The sequence below is a fragment of the Pecten maximus genome, chromosome 4 (genome assembly GCF_902652985.1).
Source record: "Pecten maximus chromosome 4, xPecMax1.1, whole genome shotgun sequence".
NCBI lineage: Eukaryota > Metazoa > Mollusca > Bivalvia > Pectinida > Pectinidae > Pecten > Pecten maximus.
The window spans coordinates 31,806,209-31,829,315 of NC_047018.1; the positions used below are offsets into that span (position 1 = coordinate 31,806,209).

Consider the following 23,107-nt stretch of genomic DNA (forward strand, 5'->3'; position numbering starts at 1 on the left):
TGTATATCATATAACTACGTCATCACTGTCTCTCACAACAACCTACCCAAGGTAGTATTAGTACACGTGTATATCATATAACTACGTCATCACTGTCTCTAACATCACACACAACAACCTACCCAAGGTAGTATTAGTACACGTGTATATCATATAACTACGTCATCACTGTCTCTCACAACAACCTACCCAAGGTAGTATTAGTACACATGTATATCATATAACTACGTCATCACTGTCTCTCACAACAACCTACCCAAGGTAATATTAGTACACGTGTACATCACATAACTACGTCATCACTGTCTCTCACAACAACCTACCCAAGGTAGTATTAGTACACGTGTATATCATATAACTACGTCATCACTGTCTCTCACAACAACCTACCCAAGGTAGTATTAGTACACGTGTACATCATATAACTACGTCATCACTGTCTCTCACAACAACCTACCCAAGGTAGTATTAGTACACGTGTATATCATATAACTACGTCATCACTGTCTCTCACATCACACTCAACAACCTACCCAAGGTAGTATTAGTACACGTGTATATCATATAACTACGTCATCACTGTCTCTCACAACAACCTACCCAAGGTAGTATTAGTACACGTGTATATCACATAACTACGTCATCACTGTCTCTCACAACAACCTACCCAAGGTAGTATTAGTACACGTGTATATCATATAACTACGTCATCACCGTCTCTCACAACAACCTACCCAAGGTAGTATTAGTACACGTGTATATCATATAACTACGTCATCACTGTCTCTCACATCACACACGACAACCTACCCAAGGTAATATTAGTACACGTGTATATCATATAACTACGTCATCACTGTCTCTCACAACAACCTACCCAAGGTAGTATTAGTACACGTGTATATCATATAACTACGTCATCACTGTCTCTCACAACAACCTACCCAAGGTAGTATTAGTACACGTGTATATCATATAACTACGTCATCACTGTCTCTCACAACAACCTACCCAAGGTAGTATTAGTACATGTGTACATCATATAACTACATCATCACTGTCTCTCACATCACACACAACAACCTACCCAAGGTAATATTAGTACACGTGTATATCATATAACTACGTCATCACTGTCTCTAACATCACACACAACAACCTACCCAAGGTAGTATTAGTACACGTGTATATCACATAACTACGTCATCACTGTCTCTCACATCACACTCAACAACCTACCCAAGGTAGTATTAGTACACGTGTATATCATATAACTACGTCATCACTGTCTCTAACATCACACACAACAACCTACCCAAGGTAATATTAGTACACGTGTATATCACATAACTACGTCATCACTGTCTCTCACAACAACCTACCCAAGGTAGTATTAGTACACGTGTATATCATATAACTACGTCATCACTGTCTCTAACGTCACACACAACAACCTACCCAAGGTAGTATTAGTACACGTGTATATCATATAACTACGTCATCACTGTCTCTCACAACAACCTACCCAAGGTAGTATTAGTACACGTGTATATCACATAACTACGTCATCACTGTCTCTCACAACAACCTACCCAAGGTAGTATTAGTACACGTGTATATCATATAACTACGTCATCACCGTCTCTCACAACAACCTACCCAAGGTAGTATTAGTACACGTGTATATCATATAACTACGTCATCACTGTCTCTAACATCACACTCAACAACCTACCCAAGGTAGTATTAGTACACGTGTATATCATATAACTACGTCATCACTGTCTCTCACAACAACCTACCCAAGGTAGTATTAGTACACGTGTATATCATATAACTACGTCATCACTGTCTCTCACATCACACTCAACAACCTACCCAAGGTAGTATTAGTACACGTGTATATCATATAACTACGTCATCACTGTCTCTCACAACAACCTACTCAAGGTAGTATTAGTACACGTGTATATCACATAACTACGTCATCACTGTCTCTCACAACAACCTACCCAAGGTAGTATTAGTACACGTGTATATCACATAACTACGTCATCACTGTCTCTCACATCACACACAACAACCTACCCAAGGTAGTATTAGTACACGTGTATATCATATAACTACGTCATCACTGTCTCTCACATCACACACAACAACCTACCCAAGGTAGTATTAGTACACGTGTATATCATATAACTACGTCATCACTGTCTCTCACAACAACCTACCCAAGGTAGTATTAGTACACGTGTATATCATATAAATACGTCATCACTGTCTCTCACATCTAATAACATTTAGTCAAGCCGTGATTGGTTTTAGGTTCCCAATGTTTAGAAATTAAAAAATAAATGAGAAATGGAGGGAATATCACACTTTTAGATTTCATATCATTCTGATAAAATGTTGTTTACATGAGTGTTTCTAAATATATCTGAAATAATTAATAAAAGAAATCATCGATGCAAGTTAAATTGCAAAACTTTTGATGGGCTTCATCAATTCCATATAAGAACCTATGTTCAAGATGACAACCCTAGAATTACAATCTATACATGACTCTCAAAATGTTATCAAATAAAACGGGGAAAATGGGATCCAACTGAAATTGAAGTATCACATCAACTGTGTCTATAATATTTTGTGTCCCAGTTTGTCCCAAGCCAGCGTCTGACCCTCTTAAAGGCCTGTGAGAATACACTGACCGTGTTAGAATTGCGGGCTATACCAGGGGAGACAAATCTCGTACTACAGCTGAGAAATCTCGAATCGCTAACTCTCGACCAGGGACTATACCTTCTTCATCTTGGTAAGTCCCAAAAGGCCTCATCAATAATATATCTGGTATTTCTGCCATGTATTAACAAAAACACTCTGTTAACATCTAGATTATCAGTGTACAAACATATCAATGTTCTCATTTTACATTAATTCAGTACCTACTTTGGGGATTTTTTTTTCCTTGCACAATTTCGTTTTTGAATTATCAATATGAATTGATTTGTAATTTAATAATAATATTTTCATGGGTTTTTTTTTTTATCTTTTTACTTTCATTTTCAGAAATCCTCTGCCCCAAGTTGACCTACTTAAGGATCCAGGTATGATAAGTTTTAATTGTTTTCCAACAGAGTACTACAAGAGAGGCTGTAAGTACACATGTCCCCAATGTGGCTGACTGAAATTGGGAGATGTGCCCAACAAAATGGAGATATACACATGGCCTCTTGTTCAGTTATAATACTAAAATTTGTCTCGAGATAAGAGAACATACTGGAATGCTAGCAACACTTACTGCTTTAAGTGTACAATGTATTTTCTTTGTATTCAGTTTATTATAAGCTGCTTTCATGCAAGGTGACGGGAAAAGTAATACATTTTCAGAGAAGATTATCGAATGTTGATTCATTCGGAGACATGTTATGATGCTATTAAGTAAACAATGACTACATTCCTGTGCAGGGTTGTCCCAAGTTGTGGCACCTGACTATAGAACTGGATCGACTGTCACAGCTACAAGTCACACACAGCTCCCCTCTCCTGGCACTGAGGTCTATGGAACTACATACATCACATGTAACCTACCTGGCTAAGGTTATAGCATATGTAAGTACATTGTACACAGTACTTACCTGTCGACGGCATATCATTGTGTAGACTTACTTTAACCAGAGACATGTATAAACTCACCTCAGATGTCACCTATATAACTCCCAATTGCTACTTAAACACCACTACCAATTTCCAAATCTCATAATTTTTTCAATCCTTTCAGTAGATTTCTTTGCAATGGTGACATTTTTTTTCAAAATCAGTCGAAGAATGACACTTTTTTGTGTGATAATGTAACAAAAAGCAGACACAGGATGTATAATACATGGTGTAATGATTAGCTGTATGTTGATATTTTTCAGTATTGTCCTAAGCTGCAGAATCTGAAGCTTTACAGAACTTATGTAACTCAAGGTCAGTTTACATAATTATGTATCATTATCAAATACATCAGTCAGATAAATGATTCAGCTTTACTTGTATTTTACAGAGTTCCTATTTCTGTATTACATTCCTCTTGTGAAAGCACTTTTTGATGATTACTTGATGAACTTCAAGAAATATTAAGGCACTCCTCATTTTGTTATTCCTTCCATTATTCTATATTCGTGTGGGGGAGAATACAGACTATAAGTTGCATAAAAAATTGAGGATTGGAAAGTTATAATTACAATTAAACATTGAAGTGCTGTCGAGATTCGAGTGTCAAAAATTCATTGAATCCAGATACTGAAATTTTCTTTGAACCAGTTACTGAAATTTTGTTTCATATTCATCAGGTAATTTAGAGAATATCGAGGATAGAAATGGAATGGAGGGTGTACCTGGTAGATGTCATGGTCCGTTTGAATAATAAGTTATTAGAATCAAGATAATAAAAGATTGAATAAAAACAGTAGTTATGCTACAACTGGTCACACTGAAAGAAGACTAGACAACTGTGTTGTGTAACTGTATAGATAACATATTCATGTTAAGGTTTTGGTATCATTTTTTTCAGAAATGATAGAGAAGCTTAGCAGCCTCATTCTAACCTTGGAGAAGTTGATTTTATATGGTTGCCATGGACACTCAGTCACAGGATGTGAGTCTGTGAACACGATTCTCCGTCCAGATTCCACAGCACTCTATATTTCCAGTGAGAATATCCCAGGCTCCTGACAGCAAACCACCACTAGAAACTGAACAGTTCATGTTGATCATTAATAGTTAATTAAAATAGCATTGATATCAGGAAGAATCATATGTGACATGGCAGCATATTACTGACAATTTGTGCTACAAGTAATTACCAGTAGGTAAGCTAATAATAACTGCTTGATTAGATAACATGTGTTTCCAGACGGACAGATACACTTATATCTGGACAATCTTTAAGACCATATACTATTGATATTTACCATAGATATGAAATCCAGCTCGTCTCCTAGTGGACATTAGTCCTTAAAGGATTTGTTTCCATACTTTGGTTTCCGGCTTGTGCAGTGGATAGCAAAGCCATATTTCACCATTACGCCAATCCCAAAAGGACATGAAAAGTATGAGGTCATTGCTTGACCATTGGGCAGTTAGGGATGCTCCAATTCCTCTCATATGTGCTTCCATCCCAGCCAACAAGAGTGATCAAGTCAATACACCTGTCTTCATTGTAATTATACAAAAAAACATAACATTTGATATATTTTGTGATATTTTGCTGTGCCACTATAACACTCCATGAGATTCGGTGAATGATGACATACAGTAGGCAGCTGTTTGGTGCAATTTGCACCTGGTGTTTCTAATAACCTTCGTCTGAAAATAAAAATGACCGAATGATTTTAATCCAAACTGAACCCAGTGACCTTGAACAAGTCGTTTACCTGTTGTTGACATTGACGTATCCTCCGTTCTCCTGTAGCAGGTGTGATGTGTACGAGAGAAATATATAACTAGTATGGGCATTTATTAGTGGTGTCTGTGGTTTACTGTAATGTTTATTTGTAATGTGTTGTGTTGATGACCAATACTGATAGAAGTTGATATTGGAGATAAAGAACAAGTATTTTATCAGGACATTGAATGATTGGTAGCAAGTACTTGATTGTGATGTTAAATGATCGAAAACAGGTACCTGGTATATTATCATTGTGTTGAATGAAAGGAAAACCAGTACTGGCAACGGTCCTCAAATTATTTGGGTACTTCAAATTACTTTTTATCCAAGTTGTAAATTTTAGAATATTACAGAAATCTCATTGAAGTACATATACTTGTATAACATACATATATACTGGTAATATGGAATGGCTTATGTCGCATCAACATTGTCATGCATTGATGCAACGTCAATATTAGATATATAAGAGAGTAAACAGGGTAAGAGAAAAAATAAGTATTCACCACCTTGGGAACAAGACAGGGGGATCTCAAACCTCTGGGTTAGATTCTTAAGCTGCCATTTTTTTTTTTTTTTTTTTTTTAACGTCCTATTACCAGCCAGGGTCATTTAAGGACGTGCCAGGTTTGGAGGTGGAGGAAAGCTGGAGTACCCGGAGAAAAACCACCAGCCTACGGTCAGTACCTGGCGACTGCCCCACGTAGGTTTCGAGCTCGCAACCCAGAGGTGGAGGGCTAGTAATAAAGTGTCCGGACACCTTAACCACTCTGCCACCGCTGCCCCTTAAGCTGCCAGACATGAAGCTTCCACTCAGGTCGAGATCCCCATTTAACACCCAAGGTGAAATGTTATAATAATCTCACTGTAGAACTGAGACAGTATCAACTAACATGTCACATCCACATTATCGTGTATTGATGTACAAAATTTTCAGTCAAATTGTTGTAACCTTTAAAGAAATAGTTTATCATGTTTATTAAACTTGTAAACTTAATTCGTACTTACACCATGGACATACAGACAGTGAAATTTATTTGGGTCACAGTGATATACACCTCCAGGTCAAATAATTAGATTTATCTGTGTAAAGTATACTGCATCACCAACAGGTGTGAAGACCTCATGGTCAAAGATTTAATAAGTCCAAAATAAATGCATATGGGTGACATGATTTTGATATAAAACAAAACAAAATCCACAATACTATGTGTGTAAAATATAGTGCTGTAATTTTTTCTATTTTCTAAAATGTTTTATCATCACAATATATACATGTGTATATATGTAGAGCGATTTACAATTTTTTGTACATGGATATATAACTGGGCTTCCAGGCAAACATGAATAATTTGAGTACGGGAAATTTCTTTTTAGAGGTAAAAGAATGGATGTTGTTTAAAGTGTGTTTTTAGATTGATAACATTGTGTGAATTGATAACTCTTTTAAACTTGTAACCAATTTATGTTAAATGTTGAAAAATAAAATAATTATTTATCTCCTTTTTGTGAAGGTGGATACAGTTTTCAGTCTGTGTGTGTTATTACTTCTTTGAACAATAATTCATACATTTTCTTTTTTATTTGAAGAGTCCCATGCAGGACATACTGTCATATGGATACTGTTGTGTTCAGGTCAAATATCAACTTAAATGAACACAATCTTTGTACAGCTCATTACAACACCAAGTCACTTATTCACTAGATCACCATGTGTTGTGTGTCATACAGATATATCATCTTGTTATACTACCTTCATTTACTCAGTCAGTGGGATAAAAAGAACCCTTTTAGGTATCCATGTATTTGATATAAGAAAGTTACCATATTTTGAGTGAAATTTGGCATTATCAGTCATTATGACCAAAAGAGTATGAAGACTCGCTGAGAGATGTTGATATTACAATGTCATCACTGAGAGATGTTATTACAATGTCATCACTGAGAGATGTTGATATTACAATGTCATCACTGAGAGATGTTATTACAATGTCATCACTGAGAGATGTTGTTATTACAATGTCATCACTGAGAGATGTTATTACAATGTCATCACTGAGAGATGTTGATATAACAATGTCATCACCGAGAGATGTTGATATTACAATGTCATCACCGAGAGATGTTGATAGTACAATGTCATCACTGAGAGATGTTGATAGTACAATGTCATCACTGAGAGATGTTGATAGTACAATGTCATCACTGAGAGATGTTGATATTACAATATCACTGAGAGATGTTGATAGTACAATGTCATCACTGAGAGATGTTGATAGTACAATGTCATCACTGAGAGATGTTGATATTACAATACCATCACTGAGAGATGTACTGAGAGATGTTGATATTACAATGTCATCACTGAGAGATGTTGATATTACAATGTCATCACCGAGAGATGTTGATATTACAATGTCATCACTGAGAGATGTTGATATTACAATGTCATCACTGAGAGATGTTGATAGTACAATGTCATCACTGAGATGTTGATAGTACAATGTCATCACCGCGAGATGTTGATATTACAATGTCATCACTGAGAGATGTTGATATTACAATGTCATCACTGAGAGATGTTGATATTACAATGTCATCACTGAGAGATGTTGATATTACAATGTCATCACTGAGAGATGTTGATATTACAATGTCATCACTGAGAGATGTTATTACAATGTCATCACTGAGAGATGTTGATATTACAATGTCATCACCGAGATGTTGATATTACAATGTCATCACCGAGAGATGTTGATATTACAATGTCATCACTGAGAGATGTTGATATTACAATGTCATCACCGCGAGAGTTATTACAATGTCATCACTGAGAGATGTTGATATTACAATGTCATCACTGAGAGATGTTGATAGTACAATGTCATCACTGAGAGATGTTGATATTACAATGTCAAGCATTTCTAAGTCATTAAAAGATAACAAATAGATCATAATGAAAAATAAAATCAATTTATTCAGGTCACATGAAACAAACAACACAGTACTACTACAATAAAACTTGCATGTTGGAACCAATTATGTGGTTGACAAATAAAGTAAAATGTGCGAGATTCAGGATAGTTTGGTCGAGGTTACTGTTTTTAGAAAATTCCAGTTTCTTTAAAAAAAGAATAACATTGAATAGCTGTCGGGGGCAGCAGAGGAAATGTATTGCTTTAGCAATACTAATACTCGGTATGCTTGTTACAACAACAGCTAAGTTTTGTGTGCATCATGACCCATATTTCCAATTTACACTTTATTATGTCATGTTAGCATGGGTGACATCTTGGAAATGAACTAAATGGCAAACACATTTTACTGCCATGAGATAATTAAATAGGAAAACAACTGGACACATGCTGATAAACACAGAGCAACATTAAATTAGCGGGTTTCAAAATATTTTGTCTTATAATGAAATGCTTTGCAGCTGACAGGTTAATTTAAAAACTTCCAAGATATGCAAACTTTTTATGAAGAATTTATGCTGTTGTTGTTGGTACCAATATTTTACTTTTGGATATCCAAGGTTTGTTTTGTTTTCCATGTTCAAAGTTTTTATTACCAAAATAAAGAAGAGTTTGGTTGGGAATGGGAAAAATACTTAGAAGTTTACACAGCCTGCAAATTATTACAGATTGAAATAATAAAGTTTAATTGTATACATAAGTGATGGATTTGGTTAAGATGATTGTCAAACGAAACTCTCAATCCAACTGAAGAAGTTTAGACAGATTTCACTGTAATTGTATGTGTGTCTAGACTCGTCTGATTTCATATAGAAAGTATCTGTATGTACATAAATAATTTCCATTACTAGACTTGTTCAGACACTAAAAAGAACATTATCAACAAAATTAACACATGGAAATAACATGAGACAACTACAACATCCAATATAACTTGATGATTTAATCTCTTAATTTGTCAACCGTTCAACAAAAATTTAAAAACTGAATTATAAAACCATTGAAAATTGAAATGTTTGTACCGCTGAAATTAAAGCACTATTGAAAATTAAAGTGTATGTACCATTAAAATTAAAGCTCCATTGAAAATTAAAGTGTATGCACGATTAAAATTATAGCACCATTGAAAATTAAAGTGTATGCACCATTAAAAGCATAGCACTATTGGAATTAATGTCATTATAATATATATTAATCATATTCTGTTTATTAGTCATAACCATATCTTGTAAATCACAAATCATCTATATTTGTGCCATAGTCTCTGAGGCAGATAGGTCCGTATGGAAACAGAATCAGGGGGAGATAACTTGGTGTAGAACTCCAGATCTGTCAGCAGCTCGATATCCCTTACTCGTGCTATGTTGTCCCTCAGGTAGTCCTCAGCAGACTAAAACAGAAATGTTGATAGATAGGAAAACCTATTTACAGATTAACATACTGGTTTCTTTCTGATATATAGAATACAATCGAACCTGTCCTAAAATCAACCTGTATATAACAATCACTTGACTATAAAGGCCAGTTTTGTATCCCAATATAACATAATTCATTATATATAGATCTTTAGATAAAGATCACTGTTATTTTGCGCCTTTGTGTGGTCTTTGTAGAGTAAGACTGGTTTGATTGTGTTTGAAAATTTGTCACAACTAAATTAAATCTGTTGCCTATACAGACAATATTTTAGTGGACAGATTGGTTGAACATTTTTATAAAAATGTTTCAATCGTTTACTTTTACTGGGAATGACGATCATAAAATAGATTATGGGTTAAGGCGGTTTGATAATGGAGACTTCACAGCAGTCTTGTAACTACTACAAATTTCCTTTCCAGCAAATCTTTAAAGCATAAAGGAATTGATCAATTTTGAATAGTGAGATGAAACTCTCTCCTATAGAACGCCTGACTAGACAATAGGACAAGAGATTATTATTAGCTGTGATACCAAGTCTTGTCTATATATTAGATATCTATGTAAACCAGACAGACATAATCCAAAAGTCTTTATATTCTGAATGACAGTCTTGATGAGATGGTATTCCCCCCTCAGACACTTTATGAAGTATCCTCTGATGTTTTCTGTACTGACCTGACAGTTACTGATGCTGTCAGTGTGTGGGATGATGAATGACAGTGTCACCAGATGATCCGGTGGACATGTCGTCAGGTTCTGGACAAGACATCTGCTGATGATGTAGAAGTAATGAGTTGGGAGGCTGACCGTTGTGTTCCTCCTGTATAACAGACGGTATGTAATATATTCCAGGACTTCGATCAAATGACGATATCAATGTGGTATGTGAATGGTCAAGTTAAAACAGACATTTGGTAACAGTCTGTCCATCAAAAAGCTTTCAGAATAGCTTTGCAAAATGCATAATATTAGGATATCTTGATATCCATTACACTGTAAAGTAAGTGTAAAAGACATGGTTGCTATAGAGCGGTAACCAACTGGGAATCTTTACCAGTAATTAGCCATCTGAACTGCTTCTAATATAAATCTGAATATAATGACAAGATATCCAACTACTGACTCCACTAATTTGCAGATTTTATCCTTGATACATTATATTCAATGGTTGTACATGGCGATATAATGTTGCTCGGCTAATAAGGATCTTAATATGCCCTGTGGCATGATCATTTAAGTATTATACGATCATTAAACTGTACATAATGATGTATATATGGATGACAAACCGGATGACAGATATAGGGTCGTCCTTCTGTCCGTCTGTGTTGTAGTCGAAGATTGGACCAGTCATTACATTGACTTGTCCGTAGTCCTGTACGTATCTATCTGTAAGCTTCTGGACACTTCTCCATATTCCTGTGGACACAGCAAAAGCAGTTAATGATGTCACTGACATGATAAATTTATTACTATAATAGTAAATTTGAGAGCAGATCTATATTAATTAATAGATTATAATATAATAAACACCTGGAGAAAGTATAGAAAAGTTTAAGTCAAACTGTTATCACTCCTAAGTAAAGAATTTGACAGCCAATATATTATTGAATCAAAGAAATACAAAATAAAGAATCAAGTATAACTTACCCTGTCTAAAATTCTCCAGCATTGGTACAAAGTTTAATGAGATCAAGCTTTCCCAGGAGTAGGTCACAGCTGGTAAAATATTACAGGAAAAGTAGGTCAAACATGGATAAACCAGGTCAAAGATAGAAGAATAAAACACAAATGTCAATATACAAGGAAACTAGGTCAAACAAGGAGAAACCAGGTCAAAGATAGAGGAATAAAACACAAATGTCAACATACAGCGAAATTAGCTCAAACATCGATAAACCAGATCAAAGATAGAGGAATAAAACACAAATGTCCACATACAGCGAAATTAGCTCAAACAAGGAGAAACCATGTCAAAGATAGAGGAATAAAACACAAATGTCCATATACAAGGAAATTAGGTCAAACAAGGAGAAACTGGGTCAAAGATAGATGTTTAGGGAATCTAGGTCAAACATGGAAACACAAGGTCAGCTAGCTTTGGAACGTAGTGAACAATGAGCAATTTGTTTGTATGAGAAATTTACACTAGTCAAGTACAATTTGTCAGTAACATTGCATGTATTTTCTAACCTGTTAGCAGTGTATACAAGATTATTCTAAAATTCAATATATTGTAGCTGATTTTACTCAGTGAACCAGGGAACTTATTTCAGGATTTACAAATTGCAGCAGGAAAATGTTCCGATACTATTGATAACAAAGTGTAGTCAGATAACACATTACTACCTTTCCTGTACAGCGGTGTCCATGTGTACTGTCTGGAGTTTTGTGTGAATGTTGTAGCCTCACACTGTGGTCTGTCCCAGCCTCTCAAGATACAAGTTGGATAGTCAGGCGTGGGTGAGTTTGTGGTGGTCTGTGTGTAGGAGACCCAGAGTGGAGATAGCAGTGCTGTGCTGTATGCTGTCATATGACTGGAGTAACTCTTTATGTACACGCTGGTCAGGGTGTGGGAGATGAGAAGCGAAGGGCGACCAAAAAGGATGTGGTGATTCTCAGTACTAGTGTTAAACTTGGTCTAAAAACGTTCCAACAGCAAGATAAAACTGAGCAAATATGGAGGGAAAACCTTAATTATTCTAACGTGTGTTTATGTAAAAAAAAAAAAAATATATAGAGATCCCTGAGAGATCTTGACACAAACCATGGAATGATCTTCATTTGTTCTTTTTAAGACATTATTTTCTCCACTTTTCTTATTAATCATTTGAAAACAGAGGAAACCTGAATAATTATGAAATCTTAAAGAGATCTAAGAACTTTCTGTGAACAAGAATGTGGTAACAAAACTTCAACTGTTAATATATAAGATGGCCCACCATTCAATGGAGTATATTTCATCAGAAGAAATCTAATATTTAGACAAACTGATACGTTTTTACCTCTGCTATAACATGTATACCTGGTTGACTTGGTTGATGTTACACCTGTCCAGACACTGACTCCTGTACCTCAGAGATTCCTGTATAAACTGTTCTGTTACAGAACTCATTGTCCAGTCCATGTATTTCTGCATTGGTGTCGTCCTATTGACGTGGCGTGGATTTTTCAAAACATGGTTTAGGGAGCCCTCTGTTCCATTGTTAGGGGATGGTCTTATACCCAGTACATCTATCAGTATCAATAAATTATGTCCCGCTTATATATACATTATATGTCAACTTCATCCATATAAAATCATTTGGTCACTTTAATTACAACATATCATGCTTCTGGCTCATTCAATTAAGATTATGTATGATAGTAATATCTTGACACAAAATTAATGTTGTAAGTTTTAACATCCAAGTTTCTCTTTACACCAGACATCAGGTGTACCTAATATAAATCTATGTAATATCTATTTCCCTACTTTTTAGAGAACAGTATTCTAAACCTACCTGTCATCAGGTAATACAGCTAAATATTGTCTTTCTCCTCCATCAACCTACCTGTCATCAGGTAATACAACTCAATGTTGTCTTTCTCCTCCATCAACCTACCTGTCATCAGGTAATACAACTCGATGTTGTCTTTCTCCTCTGGCAACCTACCTGTCATCATGTAATACAACTCAATGTTGTCTTTCTCCTCTGGCAACCTACCTGTCATCATGTAATACAACTCAATGTTGTCTTTCTCCTCTGACAACCTACCTATCACCAGGTAATACAACTCCATGTTGTCTTTCTTCTCTGACAACATACCTGTCATCAGGTAATACAACTCAATGTTGTCTTTCTCCTCTGACAACCTTCCTGTCACCAGGTAATACAACTCGATGTTGTCTTTCTCCTCTGTCAACCTACCTGTCATCATGTAATACAACTCAATGTTGTCTTTCTCCTCCATCAACATACCTGTCATCAGGTAATACAACTCGATGTTGTCTTTCTCCTCTGACAACCTTCCTGTCATCAGGTAATACAACTCGATGTTGTCTTTCTCCTCTGGCAACCTACCTGTCATCATGTAATACAACTCAATGTTGTCTTTCTCCTCTGGCAACCTACCTGTCATCATGTAATACAACTCAATGTTGTCTTTCTCCTCTGACAACCTACCTGTCACCAGGTAATACAACTCCATGTTGTCTTTCTTCTCTGACAACCTACCTGTCATCAGGTAATACAACTCAATGTTGTCTTTCTCCTCCATCAACCTACCTGTCATCAGGTAATACAACTCAATATTGTCTTTCTCCTCCGACTACCTACCTGTCATCAGGTAATACAACTCAATGTTGTCTTTTTCCTTCATCAATCTACCTGTCATCAGGTAATACAACTCAATGTTGTCTTTCTCCTCCATCAACCTACCTGTCACCAGGTAATACAACTCAATGTTGTCTTTCTCCTCCATCAACCTACCTGTCATCAGGTAATACAACTCAATATTGTCTTTCTCCTCTGACAACCTACCTGTCATCAGGTAATACAATTCAATGTTGTCTTTCTCCTCCGACTACCTACCTGTCATCAGGTAATACAACTCAATATTGTCTTTCTCCTCCGACTACCTACCTGTCATCAGGTAATACAATTCAATGTTGTCTTTCTCCTCTGTCAACCTACCTGTCATCAGGTAATACAACTCAATGTTGTCTTTCTCCTCTGACTACCTACCTGTCATCAGGTTATACAACTCAATGTTTTCAAATGGTTTCACTGTCAAGTTCAGGTTGAATGCTGGACCATGGGCAAGAAACAAAGCCTACAACACACCAAACATCAACATCAGCAGTCTCTCAACAGGATATATCAATGGAATTTGTATTGAAACTGTAGTATGGATTGTATTAAAAACAATATTTAACACCTGAGGATATTACCTGCATACTCTTGTATGTGTTATCATATCCATGATTTCCACCAGTACATGAGACCCGCTGAGATGACGTCTTGGGTGACCTTTCAAAGACAAACAAAGGACCAATGATTGCTACTGCTTACCTGGTATTCAATTTCTTTAATGATTCTTTGCCTTTCAGTTAATCAGAAGAAGTCCTTTGAATGTTTTAACAAATTTGACCCCAGTGATCTTGAAAACAATTCCAGAGCATTTCTTTATGCAAACTTAATGAGGCTCCACCTCAGAAACATGGCAGCCATATTTCATTCAAGGCCTTTTTTTGTTTGTGAGAAGAAGTTGTTTGAATGTTTCAACAAAGAAGAATCCATGACCTTGAATATGAGTCAAGGACATGTCTTTTCACAAATTTTGTCAGGCCTCATTGAAGGAAGCTATCAGTCAAATATCAGGACTCTGGGACTCTTGTTAATGAGAAGAAGTTGGTTAAATAGAAAAAATTGACACCAGGTTGGCAGACGGCAGAAGGATGGCACATCACGGCATAAGCTCACTTGGCCACAAGTGACTTGACATATTATGCTTATCACAGCCTCAATGAAATCAAAGCTGCAGTCATACAGCATCAATGATAATGAGAAAATTTCCAAACTAAAAATAACTTGATAATTCAAAATGCAATGTTTTATTGTTATAGGATATCTCAATGACGTATATTTTTTTCTCTGTATACCCTCAATGCTATAGCATTGCACGAGGAAAATAATGTGTTGGGTCATCATTGTGACATGACTGAGCCTGGATTAACACTAACTGTTCCAAAGAACAGCTACAAAACCAGGACACTATTTAAAAACACTACAAAGCTACAAATGCATTTCCGGGGTGGTAAATACAAATAAATGCAAGCAGATCAGGCCCAGTCAAACAACACCTAAGGATAATACAACTCAATGTTTCAACTCAATGATTCAACAGCAAATCAGATCATTGTATCACAGTAGACTTCTATATAATTATAAACAAAGCAGAAACAGTGATTAACTATTGAGGAATGTTGATGCAATATCATCATTACTAGGTCTTAGTTCATAGTGGGTGTAGAACAATACAAACATAAGAACAATGCAAATATCAGCCATAACCAGGTATTTATATGATGGGAATCTGAGTACAGGTTTTGACAAAATCTTAAAACATTTAGCTCCATTAATGGTACGAATGTAAGCCTGTTAAATATTGGTTATACAAATTGTATATCATCACAACTGTCATCAAATTACAGGAGAGATTATAAAACTGAAACTGAAGTTACCTCTCTGTGACAAGCCATTCATTCTCTACATCAATGATGATGTCATCAATTCGGGGGTTGTTGGCGTAGTGATGGCGTTTTGGAAGTGAGCTCTTTGAGAAGACTTTGAAGTGTGGGTGACAGGTGAGGTTTGCCATGATGTCCAACATGGGTACTGAAATAGACAATGATACTCTTTTCCGACTCTGTACTGCCTTTCAAATGTGATAACACTGTTACAAGTTGACTATAACAAAAACTTGAATTTAAAATGGATACAGGATTGTGGTCCTATAAATCTGGCAGGATTGCAGACAAATTAATCACAACATGTCAACATGTTATTCAATTTGTAATCCTGTGAGAATTATAGGATCATAACATTCCAAAGAAGGCTGTTTAACACTTTAATCAATATTTTTGTTGCTTCAGATGCTTCATGCATATTGAACCATATAAAGGGAGTCACCTGGGTCAAGGACTGGGCTCATCTTTGATCTAGAGGATTTCTGATAGTATAGATTGTTGATTCTCCCAAATGTGCCCTCAAATAGGTGCATCTTGGACAGGGCAGCATTAGATAAGTAGTCCTGCATTTTCACCAACCGATCACAGGAAATGCTGGACATTCCTACAAACATAAAACAGTAACGCACTATTAGTACCAAACGTTAATTCAATGTTTGTCAATCTTAGTTTAGAAACTGTTGACAAATTGATAACACTTTAAAAAGTGTTATGGTTTATATTGATTACTATACAGTATATAGAGTGTACTGACCATGATCTGCAATAAGGAGGATGTTCACACAATTGTGAAGGCCACGGTGCCATAGTCCTTCCATCAGTTGACCAATGGCTGCATCTACTCTTTCCAGGGCCAGACCAATCTACAAAATTAACCAGGAATTCTATAATACTAATTAATGTAAGAATCCAGAGTTTCCTCTGGCTAGGTCAGTTCGTTGTTTGTTTGTGTCACTCAATAAGGAGATATCCAGAAAAGTACTTTGTGATTTGACAATATATGTATAATACATGCATCAAAACCTCTTTGGACCCCAGCATTCCTCATTAAATTTCCAATACAGCTCAATCCCATTATTTCAACAGAAACTCTATCTTCTACTTTTCACAACTGTAATGAGCTCTTAAAATGAAGATATGCGACAGGAATGAGATAATCCCAGCATCAGACAGGAATTAAAACAGGGATCTATAAACTCTACACACACTGTAATCGATTGAGCTTCACAGTATCTTATCATAAATGAATGAGTTGTTAATAGAAGTGTTAACAAGAGGCCCATGGGCCTTAACGGTCACCTGAGATTTGAAATATTTCAGTAAATTTTAATAATTGACACTTTTTGGCCTGACTCATCAGTCTAAGGGATCAGTCAGGGCCAACATGTGCATACCATTAAGCAGTCATCCCATGCTGATAATGTTAACAAATTTAGAATGAATTTCAAAACAAATAAAACAAATGATAGTCAAAAATGTGATTTCCCTATAACCATAGTAAAGTTTATCCCCTCCCATGGGGCAAACATGAGACCCCAGGGCTGGGAAATTCACAATTATGGTAAAGCACCTTAAGTCACCCTTGCATCTATGAAAAGTATTTAATTCTACCTTATTTGGGTTGTAAGAAGAAGATTTTTAAAATTTCAGTTAATTTAACCCTTTTTGGCCCCGCCCATCAGCCCCTGGGGGTCAGTCAGGGCCAAAATGTACATACCATCAAACTGTCATCCCAAGCTGATAATGTTAACCAAGTAAGAATTAATTCTAATAGAAATCCAACAAATAAAAGTCAAAAATGTTATTTCCTTATATAAACTATAGTAAAGTTTACCCCCTCCCCAGGGGCAAATGTGAGACCCCAGGGTCATGAAATTCACAATTTTGGTAAAGCACCTTAAGACCCTTCCATCTATGAAGAGTGTTTGATTCCACCTTATCTGAGAGTAGAGAAGACAATTTTTGAAGTTTTAGTCAATTTGACCCTTTTTGGCCCCACCCATCAGCCCCTGGGAGATGGGGACCATATAATTCACGATTTTAGTTGAACTTTAGCCATAGGAGCTCCCTACCAAATTTCATTGAATTTGGTTCAGTGGTTTTGGAGAAGAAGTTGAAAATGTAAATTGTTTACGATGGACGACGGACAAAAGGCGATCAGAATAGGTCACTTGAGACTTTGTCTCAGGTGACCTAAAAATGCAATATCCTGTACTCATAATTTTATTGGTTTAATCTTTTTCAATCCTCAATCATTCTTTGTGCTTGCTTCTTAAAAGACTTTTAGAGTATGCAAAGTAACATGTGACCCAGTCCCGATGAACCCTGTATGGGTTTAATTATTACACTAAGAGTTACTTTAAGGTGGTTTTCCTTGTAGTAGCTGGTGGCTACATTATTGTGTCTTATCAAAGGCCACAACCACAAACTTACAGGACAGTCTGTGATCACAGCTAAACACTACCAGTCAAAGTATTGTTAGAAATCCAGTAGTTTGCTGCTCTACTGAATGATCTGTCATGGCTACATTTGAAAGAATTGAAAGATCAATAAACTTTAAAACAACCAAATGGATGGAAGCTGTACATATTATGTATTTTTTCACTGAGTGCTATAATCTTATCAAGTTATGATTTTCAGGCTTATTAATGAAATATGGATCAATAATCTATTTTGACAATTTTGATATCTTCATACAATACAGCATTTACTTCAATTAATGAAAATTAACCCATCCTTGTGTAAATCTTGAACATATTATTTCATTGGTAGATGTTGTAACCCTGCTGGGGGTAGAGTTAGTGGTGGTGATAGGAGAGTGTTAACGTAACAGGTGAAGTCTGTCCACAGGTATAGTACCCTAATGACCACCACTTTATGACATTGAGCCATATCTGGACGCGACAAGGTCACATTAAGTACACATTAAGTACAGACTGGCCTGATATGTGTCACTGACTAGAGGCTGTCTATCTGACAATGTATGCTTTCTCCTTCACTGTTTCCCTCTGCAACTCAACATGATCTACACAGATAGCATCCTGTTCAGCTGGTTACCACAGAAACAGATAAAAGCTGAATCAAAGTCTGGTTTTTGGCAAACTATCTGAATTAGTATCTTGTTAAGACAATTAGAAGTTTTATGTTCTGATACAATATAATTCATATGTTGTCTTAGAACATTAAATTTTTACGTGTGTTCTTTAAAGGACACATAAAATGAATAAATGTATTTGAAAACAAAAGTTAAAATAAAAATCTATGTAGACTGGAGAAAATAGTCAGTTTTTGAGCAATCTTCAAAAAGCTGACTTCCATGGCTGGGCCATCAACCTTACAGATTTTTGGGAAAATACTATCAATTAAAGGTGCCTGTGTTCAAGTGCCAATTCTTGAATACAATCTTACTTCAGTTAAGAGGCCATTGTTTATATTGAAGTTACCTCAGTCTGTAAAGTGACAACTGTATGCTGAATTTACCTGTGTTAAGTGGCTATTGTATATTGAAGTTACCTGTGTAACGTGACAACAGTATATTGAAGTTACCTGTGTAAAGTGACCAATGTATATTGATGTTACCTGTGTAAAGTGACCACTGTTTATTGGAGTTACCTGTGTACAGTGACCACTGTATATTGGAGTTACCTGTGAAACTTAATAGTGTATTGTAATAGCACTTTAGACTTACAGGAAACTTTGAATATTGTGAATCATGTTATTGGAAAGGAACACACTGATTTGTGTAAAATGCATAGAACAGGTGTTCACTTGACAATTCAGAAATAGCTTAAATCAATTCTCCTTAACGACAAATGTAACACTGTAAGGTGGGAAACCAAACATGTCAGACCAAACATCAGCAACAGAAAAATGTAGAGTTGATATAAAAAATATTGAAGTCGTTATAGAACTTTACAAAACATTTAAGGAAATGAAAGATGAAGCTTGAGTGGATTATAATTCTGTGAGATGACAAAGTAAACTGGTGAGTGTGCAGTGCCTCTTCGACCTGGACATGTGACAGGATGGTTACCTGGTCACGGAGTACAGGTGACGCACCTCGTACTGACCACAGCCTATCAGGCTAGGCCTTATCTCCTTATTACTGCATCTCCCCTGAACTGCCCAGGCATCCTACCCCAGCCCACATAGCCATTATTGACTCTGCACTCAGCACAATGAGTTATTAAATAATTTTATGAAAATCATAGTGAGCTTATCAAATCTGTTGTTACTGGTTAAAAATAATGGTCAGAAAGGGGGTATTGTCATAGGGAGTTAGGTACACTGGACTGGACAACATGGGTGGACGTTAGGGGGAATACAAAGCTAAGGGTACCCAGGCTATACCCATGGTAACACCTAAGAACTGTACATAAATACTCTTACAGACTCCTGTCTGTTAGGCTGATTGGAGGGACTCTACATGGAATGAATTATACACTGTTGATGATGTTTCAAGTAATTTAAGGCATTGGACTGTCTGAACTTTATAAGGTGCTCACTGAATGAGAAATACCAGAACACAACCAATGCTGGTAAACTTCAACTGCTATTCATCTAAGGACTTAAGTAATCATTAATGAAAGTGTCATCATCTATATTTTTTCGAACTCATTAAGTAGTTCTACTGAGGATAACACGATGGTCAATCTGGCTAACGTAACAACTGATATACTAAGTAAAGTGACAACCACAGAAATGACCACTTCACACAAAATGACCGCAGGTGAATATGAAAAAATATTTTTTCGGATAAAGCTGTGGAAGATTTGTCACGGGTACATTATGTTTATCCTGATAGTACTGGGAGTTGTGGCAAACATTCTAGCGTTTATCATCTTGTCTCGAAAATCTGTGAGGAGAACGACAATTGCAGTCTACCTCCGCGCCTTGTCATTGGCTGATACTTTCGTGCTCATCACTGCATTTTTCCGTTACAACACCTACAAGCTGTTCTTGACAGAGGCGCAAGATACGTACACTGTCCTGCACTATAGTGCTTACTTAAATACCTATGTGGAACCATTTCATTGGATAGCCCTTGGTGTGTCCAGCTTTGTGACCTTGACCTTGTCCATAGAGAGGTTTTTGGCAATCAGGTACCCACTGACCATCAAACGGTCATGCACACCATTTCTAGTGAGGGTATGTATAACTGGAATAGTTGCCATTGTAGTTATCCTCACCTCACCAAACTTTTTCTCATTTCGAGTACAGGAATTCCACATCACCAACACCTCCAGTATCTATGTCCGCGTGATGACAAAGTTAGGACGCGACACTCTCTACCCCTGTTCCTACCATATCTACGTCATCCCTCTCCTCTGGTACATCCTTCCATGGATCATCCTCACCAGTCTCAACCTCCTTCTCTACCTCCAGGTCAGACGGTCGGCAAGGATACGGGTCGGCCTGCCAAATATCCCCAACCCAAACAGAAACCTCTCCATTCTCATCCTACTCATTGTTATCATCTACATGGTGTGTAACTTTCCCATTTCGATCATGGTCTTTTACAAGCTTGTAAATCACATGTCCGAGAATGGAATGTGTATCAAGGAAACTACAACACTGACATCAACAACGTCTAAAGAGTTTGACATTATCAATGCCATCACGGAGATTCTGAACATCCTCAACAGTTGTCTCAACATCGTTGTGTACTGTATGGTAGGCACCAAGTTCAGACGGCAGCTCCGTGACTTTTTATTTTGTACGTTGTGTAAACCAGTCAACAAAGTCAGCCCTCAGAGAGTGTTTACCACAGGGAGAGAATCAAACACTGTTGTGGAGAGCACAGGGTCCTCGTAAATCAGTGTTTACCACAGGGAGAGAATCTAACACTGTTGTGGAGAGCACAGGGTCCTCGTAAATCAAAGGTAAAGAATACGGCACTTAAGTAAAGGTTCCTCACAGACACAAAGGTTATTGGAGAGTACCTTTACACTCCAAACAGGGAAAAAGGTAGAAGTACTAGAACCTATATATACAGAAACAGGAAAACAGATAACACAGGAAAATGTCACAGAGATACGGATAATGGTAAATACAAACGAACTACATAAGATCCCAGATATAAATGTGAATTATTCTTAAAGAGTGCTTTAGATACAGATGTGGATTATTCTTTAATTAAGAGTGCTAGATACAGATGTGGATTATACTTTAATTGTACTATAGACACATGTGTGAAAGTATCCAAATCTTTAAATGCTGAAATATCTTATATTGTAAAAATTTAACATGGACAAATATGGCAGTAATTATTTCCAAAATACTGAATTCAGTATCAATACTGAACACTTTCACCCATGTTAAGATACAGATGTGGATTATTCTTTAAGAGTGCTATATATACAGATGTGGATTTTCTTTACTAAAACGAATAGATACAGATGATTGTGGAGTTCCAGGTCAACTCCCTAAAACATAGATATGTGAAACTAGCACTAGATCTCAAAGACATTTAATGTTTGACCAGATATGGGATAATTTGTGAAAATTATGTGGTATGTTATTTGAGAGATTGTGCAAAGGTTGACATCTATAAAATACATAGATCTACTGTAATATGGTATTTTTATCACATAATTGACCTGTTATCCAATGAATTTGCCCATGTTTTATTTTTGCATAATTCACAAGTCTAATACAGTAAACATGGTTATTTTTGCGGAGGGTTAATTTCGTGATTTTGATATGCAATCTATACACGTGGGGGTAATTTTTGCGATCAATCAACCCATTTGTATTTCGAAATTAGGCAAATTTATATAACAAGAGGCCCATGGGCCTTAACGGTCACCTGAGTTATGATATAGTTTAGCATATTTGGCCCCTGTGACCTTGAATGAAGGTCAAGGTCATCCATTTGAATAAACTTGGTAGCCCTTTATCCCAGCATGCTACAGACCTAATATTGGATCTCTGGGCCTTTTGGTTATCAAAAAGAAGTCATTTAAAGATCTAAGCATATTTGACCCCTCTGACCTTGAATGAAGGTCAAGGTCATCCATTTGAACAAACTTGGTAGCCCTTCATCCC

General features: G+C 36.4%; 4 protein-coding genes across 5 annotated transcripts in view; 2 read left to right on the forward strand and 2 right to left on the reverse strand.

The window, feature by feature from the left end:
- LOC117325826 overlaps nucleotides 1-6,964 on the forward strand; it is a 29,005-nt gene extending 22,041 nt beyond the window's left edge. The window contains exons 20-24 of the mRNA XM_033882313.1: nucleotides 2,656-2,812; nucleotides 3,067-3,104; nucleotides 3,466-3,609; nucleotides 3,918-3,969; nucleotides 4,556-6,964. Coding sequence (XP_033738204.1) covers nucleotides 2,656-2,812; nucleotides 3,067-3,104; nucleotides 3,466-3,609; nucleotides 3,918-3,969; nucleotides 4,556-4,716 — 552 coding nt within the window. The 3' untranslated portion in view covers nucleotides 4,717-6,964. The remainder of the gene's footprint in view (nucleotides 1-2,655; nucleotides 2,813-3,066; nucleotides 3,105-3,465; nucleotides 3,610-3,917; nucleotides 3,970-4,555) is intronic.
- Nucleotides 6,965-8,391: 1,427 nt separating this feature from the next.
- Nucleotides 8,392-23,107, reverse strand: part of LOC117325827 — a 95,600-nt gene continuing 80,884 nt past the window's right edge. For both annotated transcript variants that reach the window (XM_033882314.1, XM_033882315.1), the window contains 11 exons: nucleotides 16,815-16,923; nucleotides 16,503-16,664; nucleotides 16,055-16,208; nucleotides 14,762-14,840; nucleotides 14,556-14,643; nucleotides 12,854-13,062; nucleotides 12,178-12,469; nucleotides 11,479-11,547; nucleotides 11,118-11,247; nucleotides 10,504-10,648; nucleotides 8,392-9,799 (listed from right to left, as the gene is read on the reverse strand). In XM_033882314.1, coding sequence (XP_033738205.1) covers nucleotides 9,650-9,799; nucleotides 10,504-10,648; nucleotides 11,118-11,247; nucleotides 11,479-11,547; nucleotides 12,178-12,469; nucleotides 12,854-13,062; nucleotides 14,556-14,643; nucleotides 14,762-14,840; nucleotides 16,055-16,208; nucleotides 16,503-16,664; nucleotides 16,815-16,923 — 1,587 coding nt within the window. In that variant the 3' untranslated portion in view covers nucleotides 8,392-9,649. The remainder of the gene's footprint in view (nucleotides 9,800-10,503; nucleotides 10,649-11,117; nucleotides 11,248-11,478; nucleotides 11,548-12,177; nucleotides 12,470-12,853; nucleotides 13,063-14,555; nucleotides 14,644-14,761; nucleotides 14,841-16,054; nucleotides 16,209-16,502; nucleotides 16,665-16,814; nucleotides 16,924-23,107) is intronic.
- On the reverse strand, nucleotides 13,071-14,549 carry LOC117325834. The gene is made up of 2 exons (XM_033882322.1): nucleotides 13,638-14,549; nucleotides 13,071-13,433 (listed from the first exon to the last, which is right to left on the reverse strand). The coding sequence occupies exons 1-2, from the start codon at nucleotides 14,101-14,103 to the stop codon at nucleotides 13,351-13,353; spliced, it is 549 nt and encodes a 182-aa protein (XP_033738213.1). The 5' UTR covers nucleotides 14,104-14,549; the 3' UTR covers nucleotides 13,071-13,350.
- Nucleotides 20,294-22,909, forward strand: LOC117325830 (FMRFamide receptor-like). Its single transcript, XM_033882319.1, has one exon. The coding sequence runs from the start codon at nucleotides 20,705-20,707 to the stop codon at nucleotides 21,872-21,874; it is 1,170 nt and encodes a 389-aa protein (XP_033738210.1). The 5' UTR covers nucleotides 20,294-20,704; the 3' UTR covers nucleotides 21,875-22,909.

What these genes read in the sequence shown, in the direction of transcription:
- LOC117325830 (XM_033882319.1), top strand. Translation starts at nt 20,705, where the DNA reads ATGGTCAATCTGGCTAACGTAACAACTGATATACTAAGTAAAGTGACA.
- LOC117325834 (XM_033882322.1), bottom strand. Translation starts at nt 14,103, where the DNA reads ATGACAGGTAGGTTGATGGAGGAGAAAGACAACATTGAGTTGTATTAC. An exon ending in GTTGTATTACCTGATGACAG is followed by an intron (nt 13,434 to 13,637) that starts GTATGTTGTCAG and finishes ACCTGATGACAG; the next exon opens with GTAGGTTGATGGAGGAGAAA.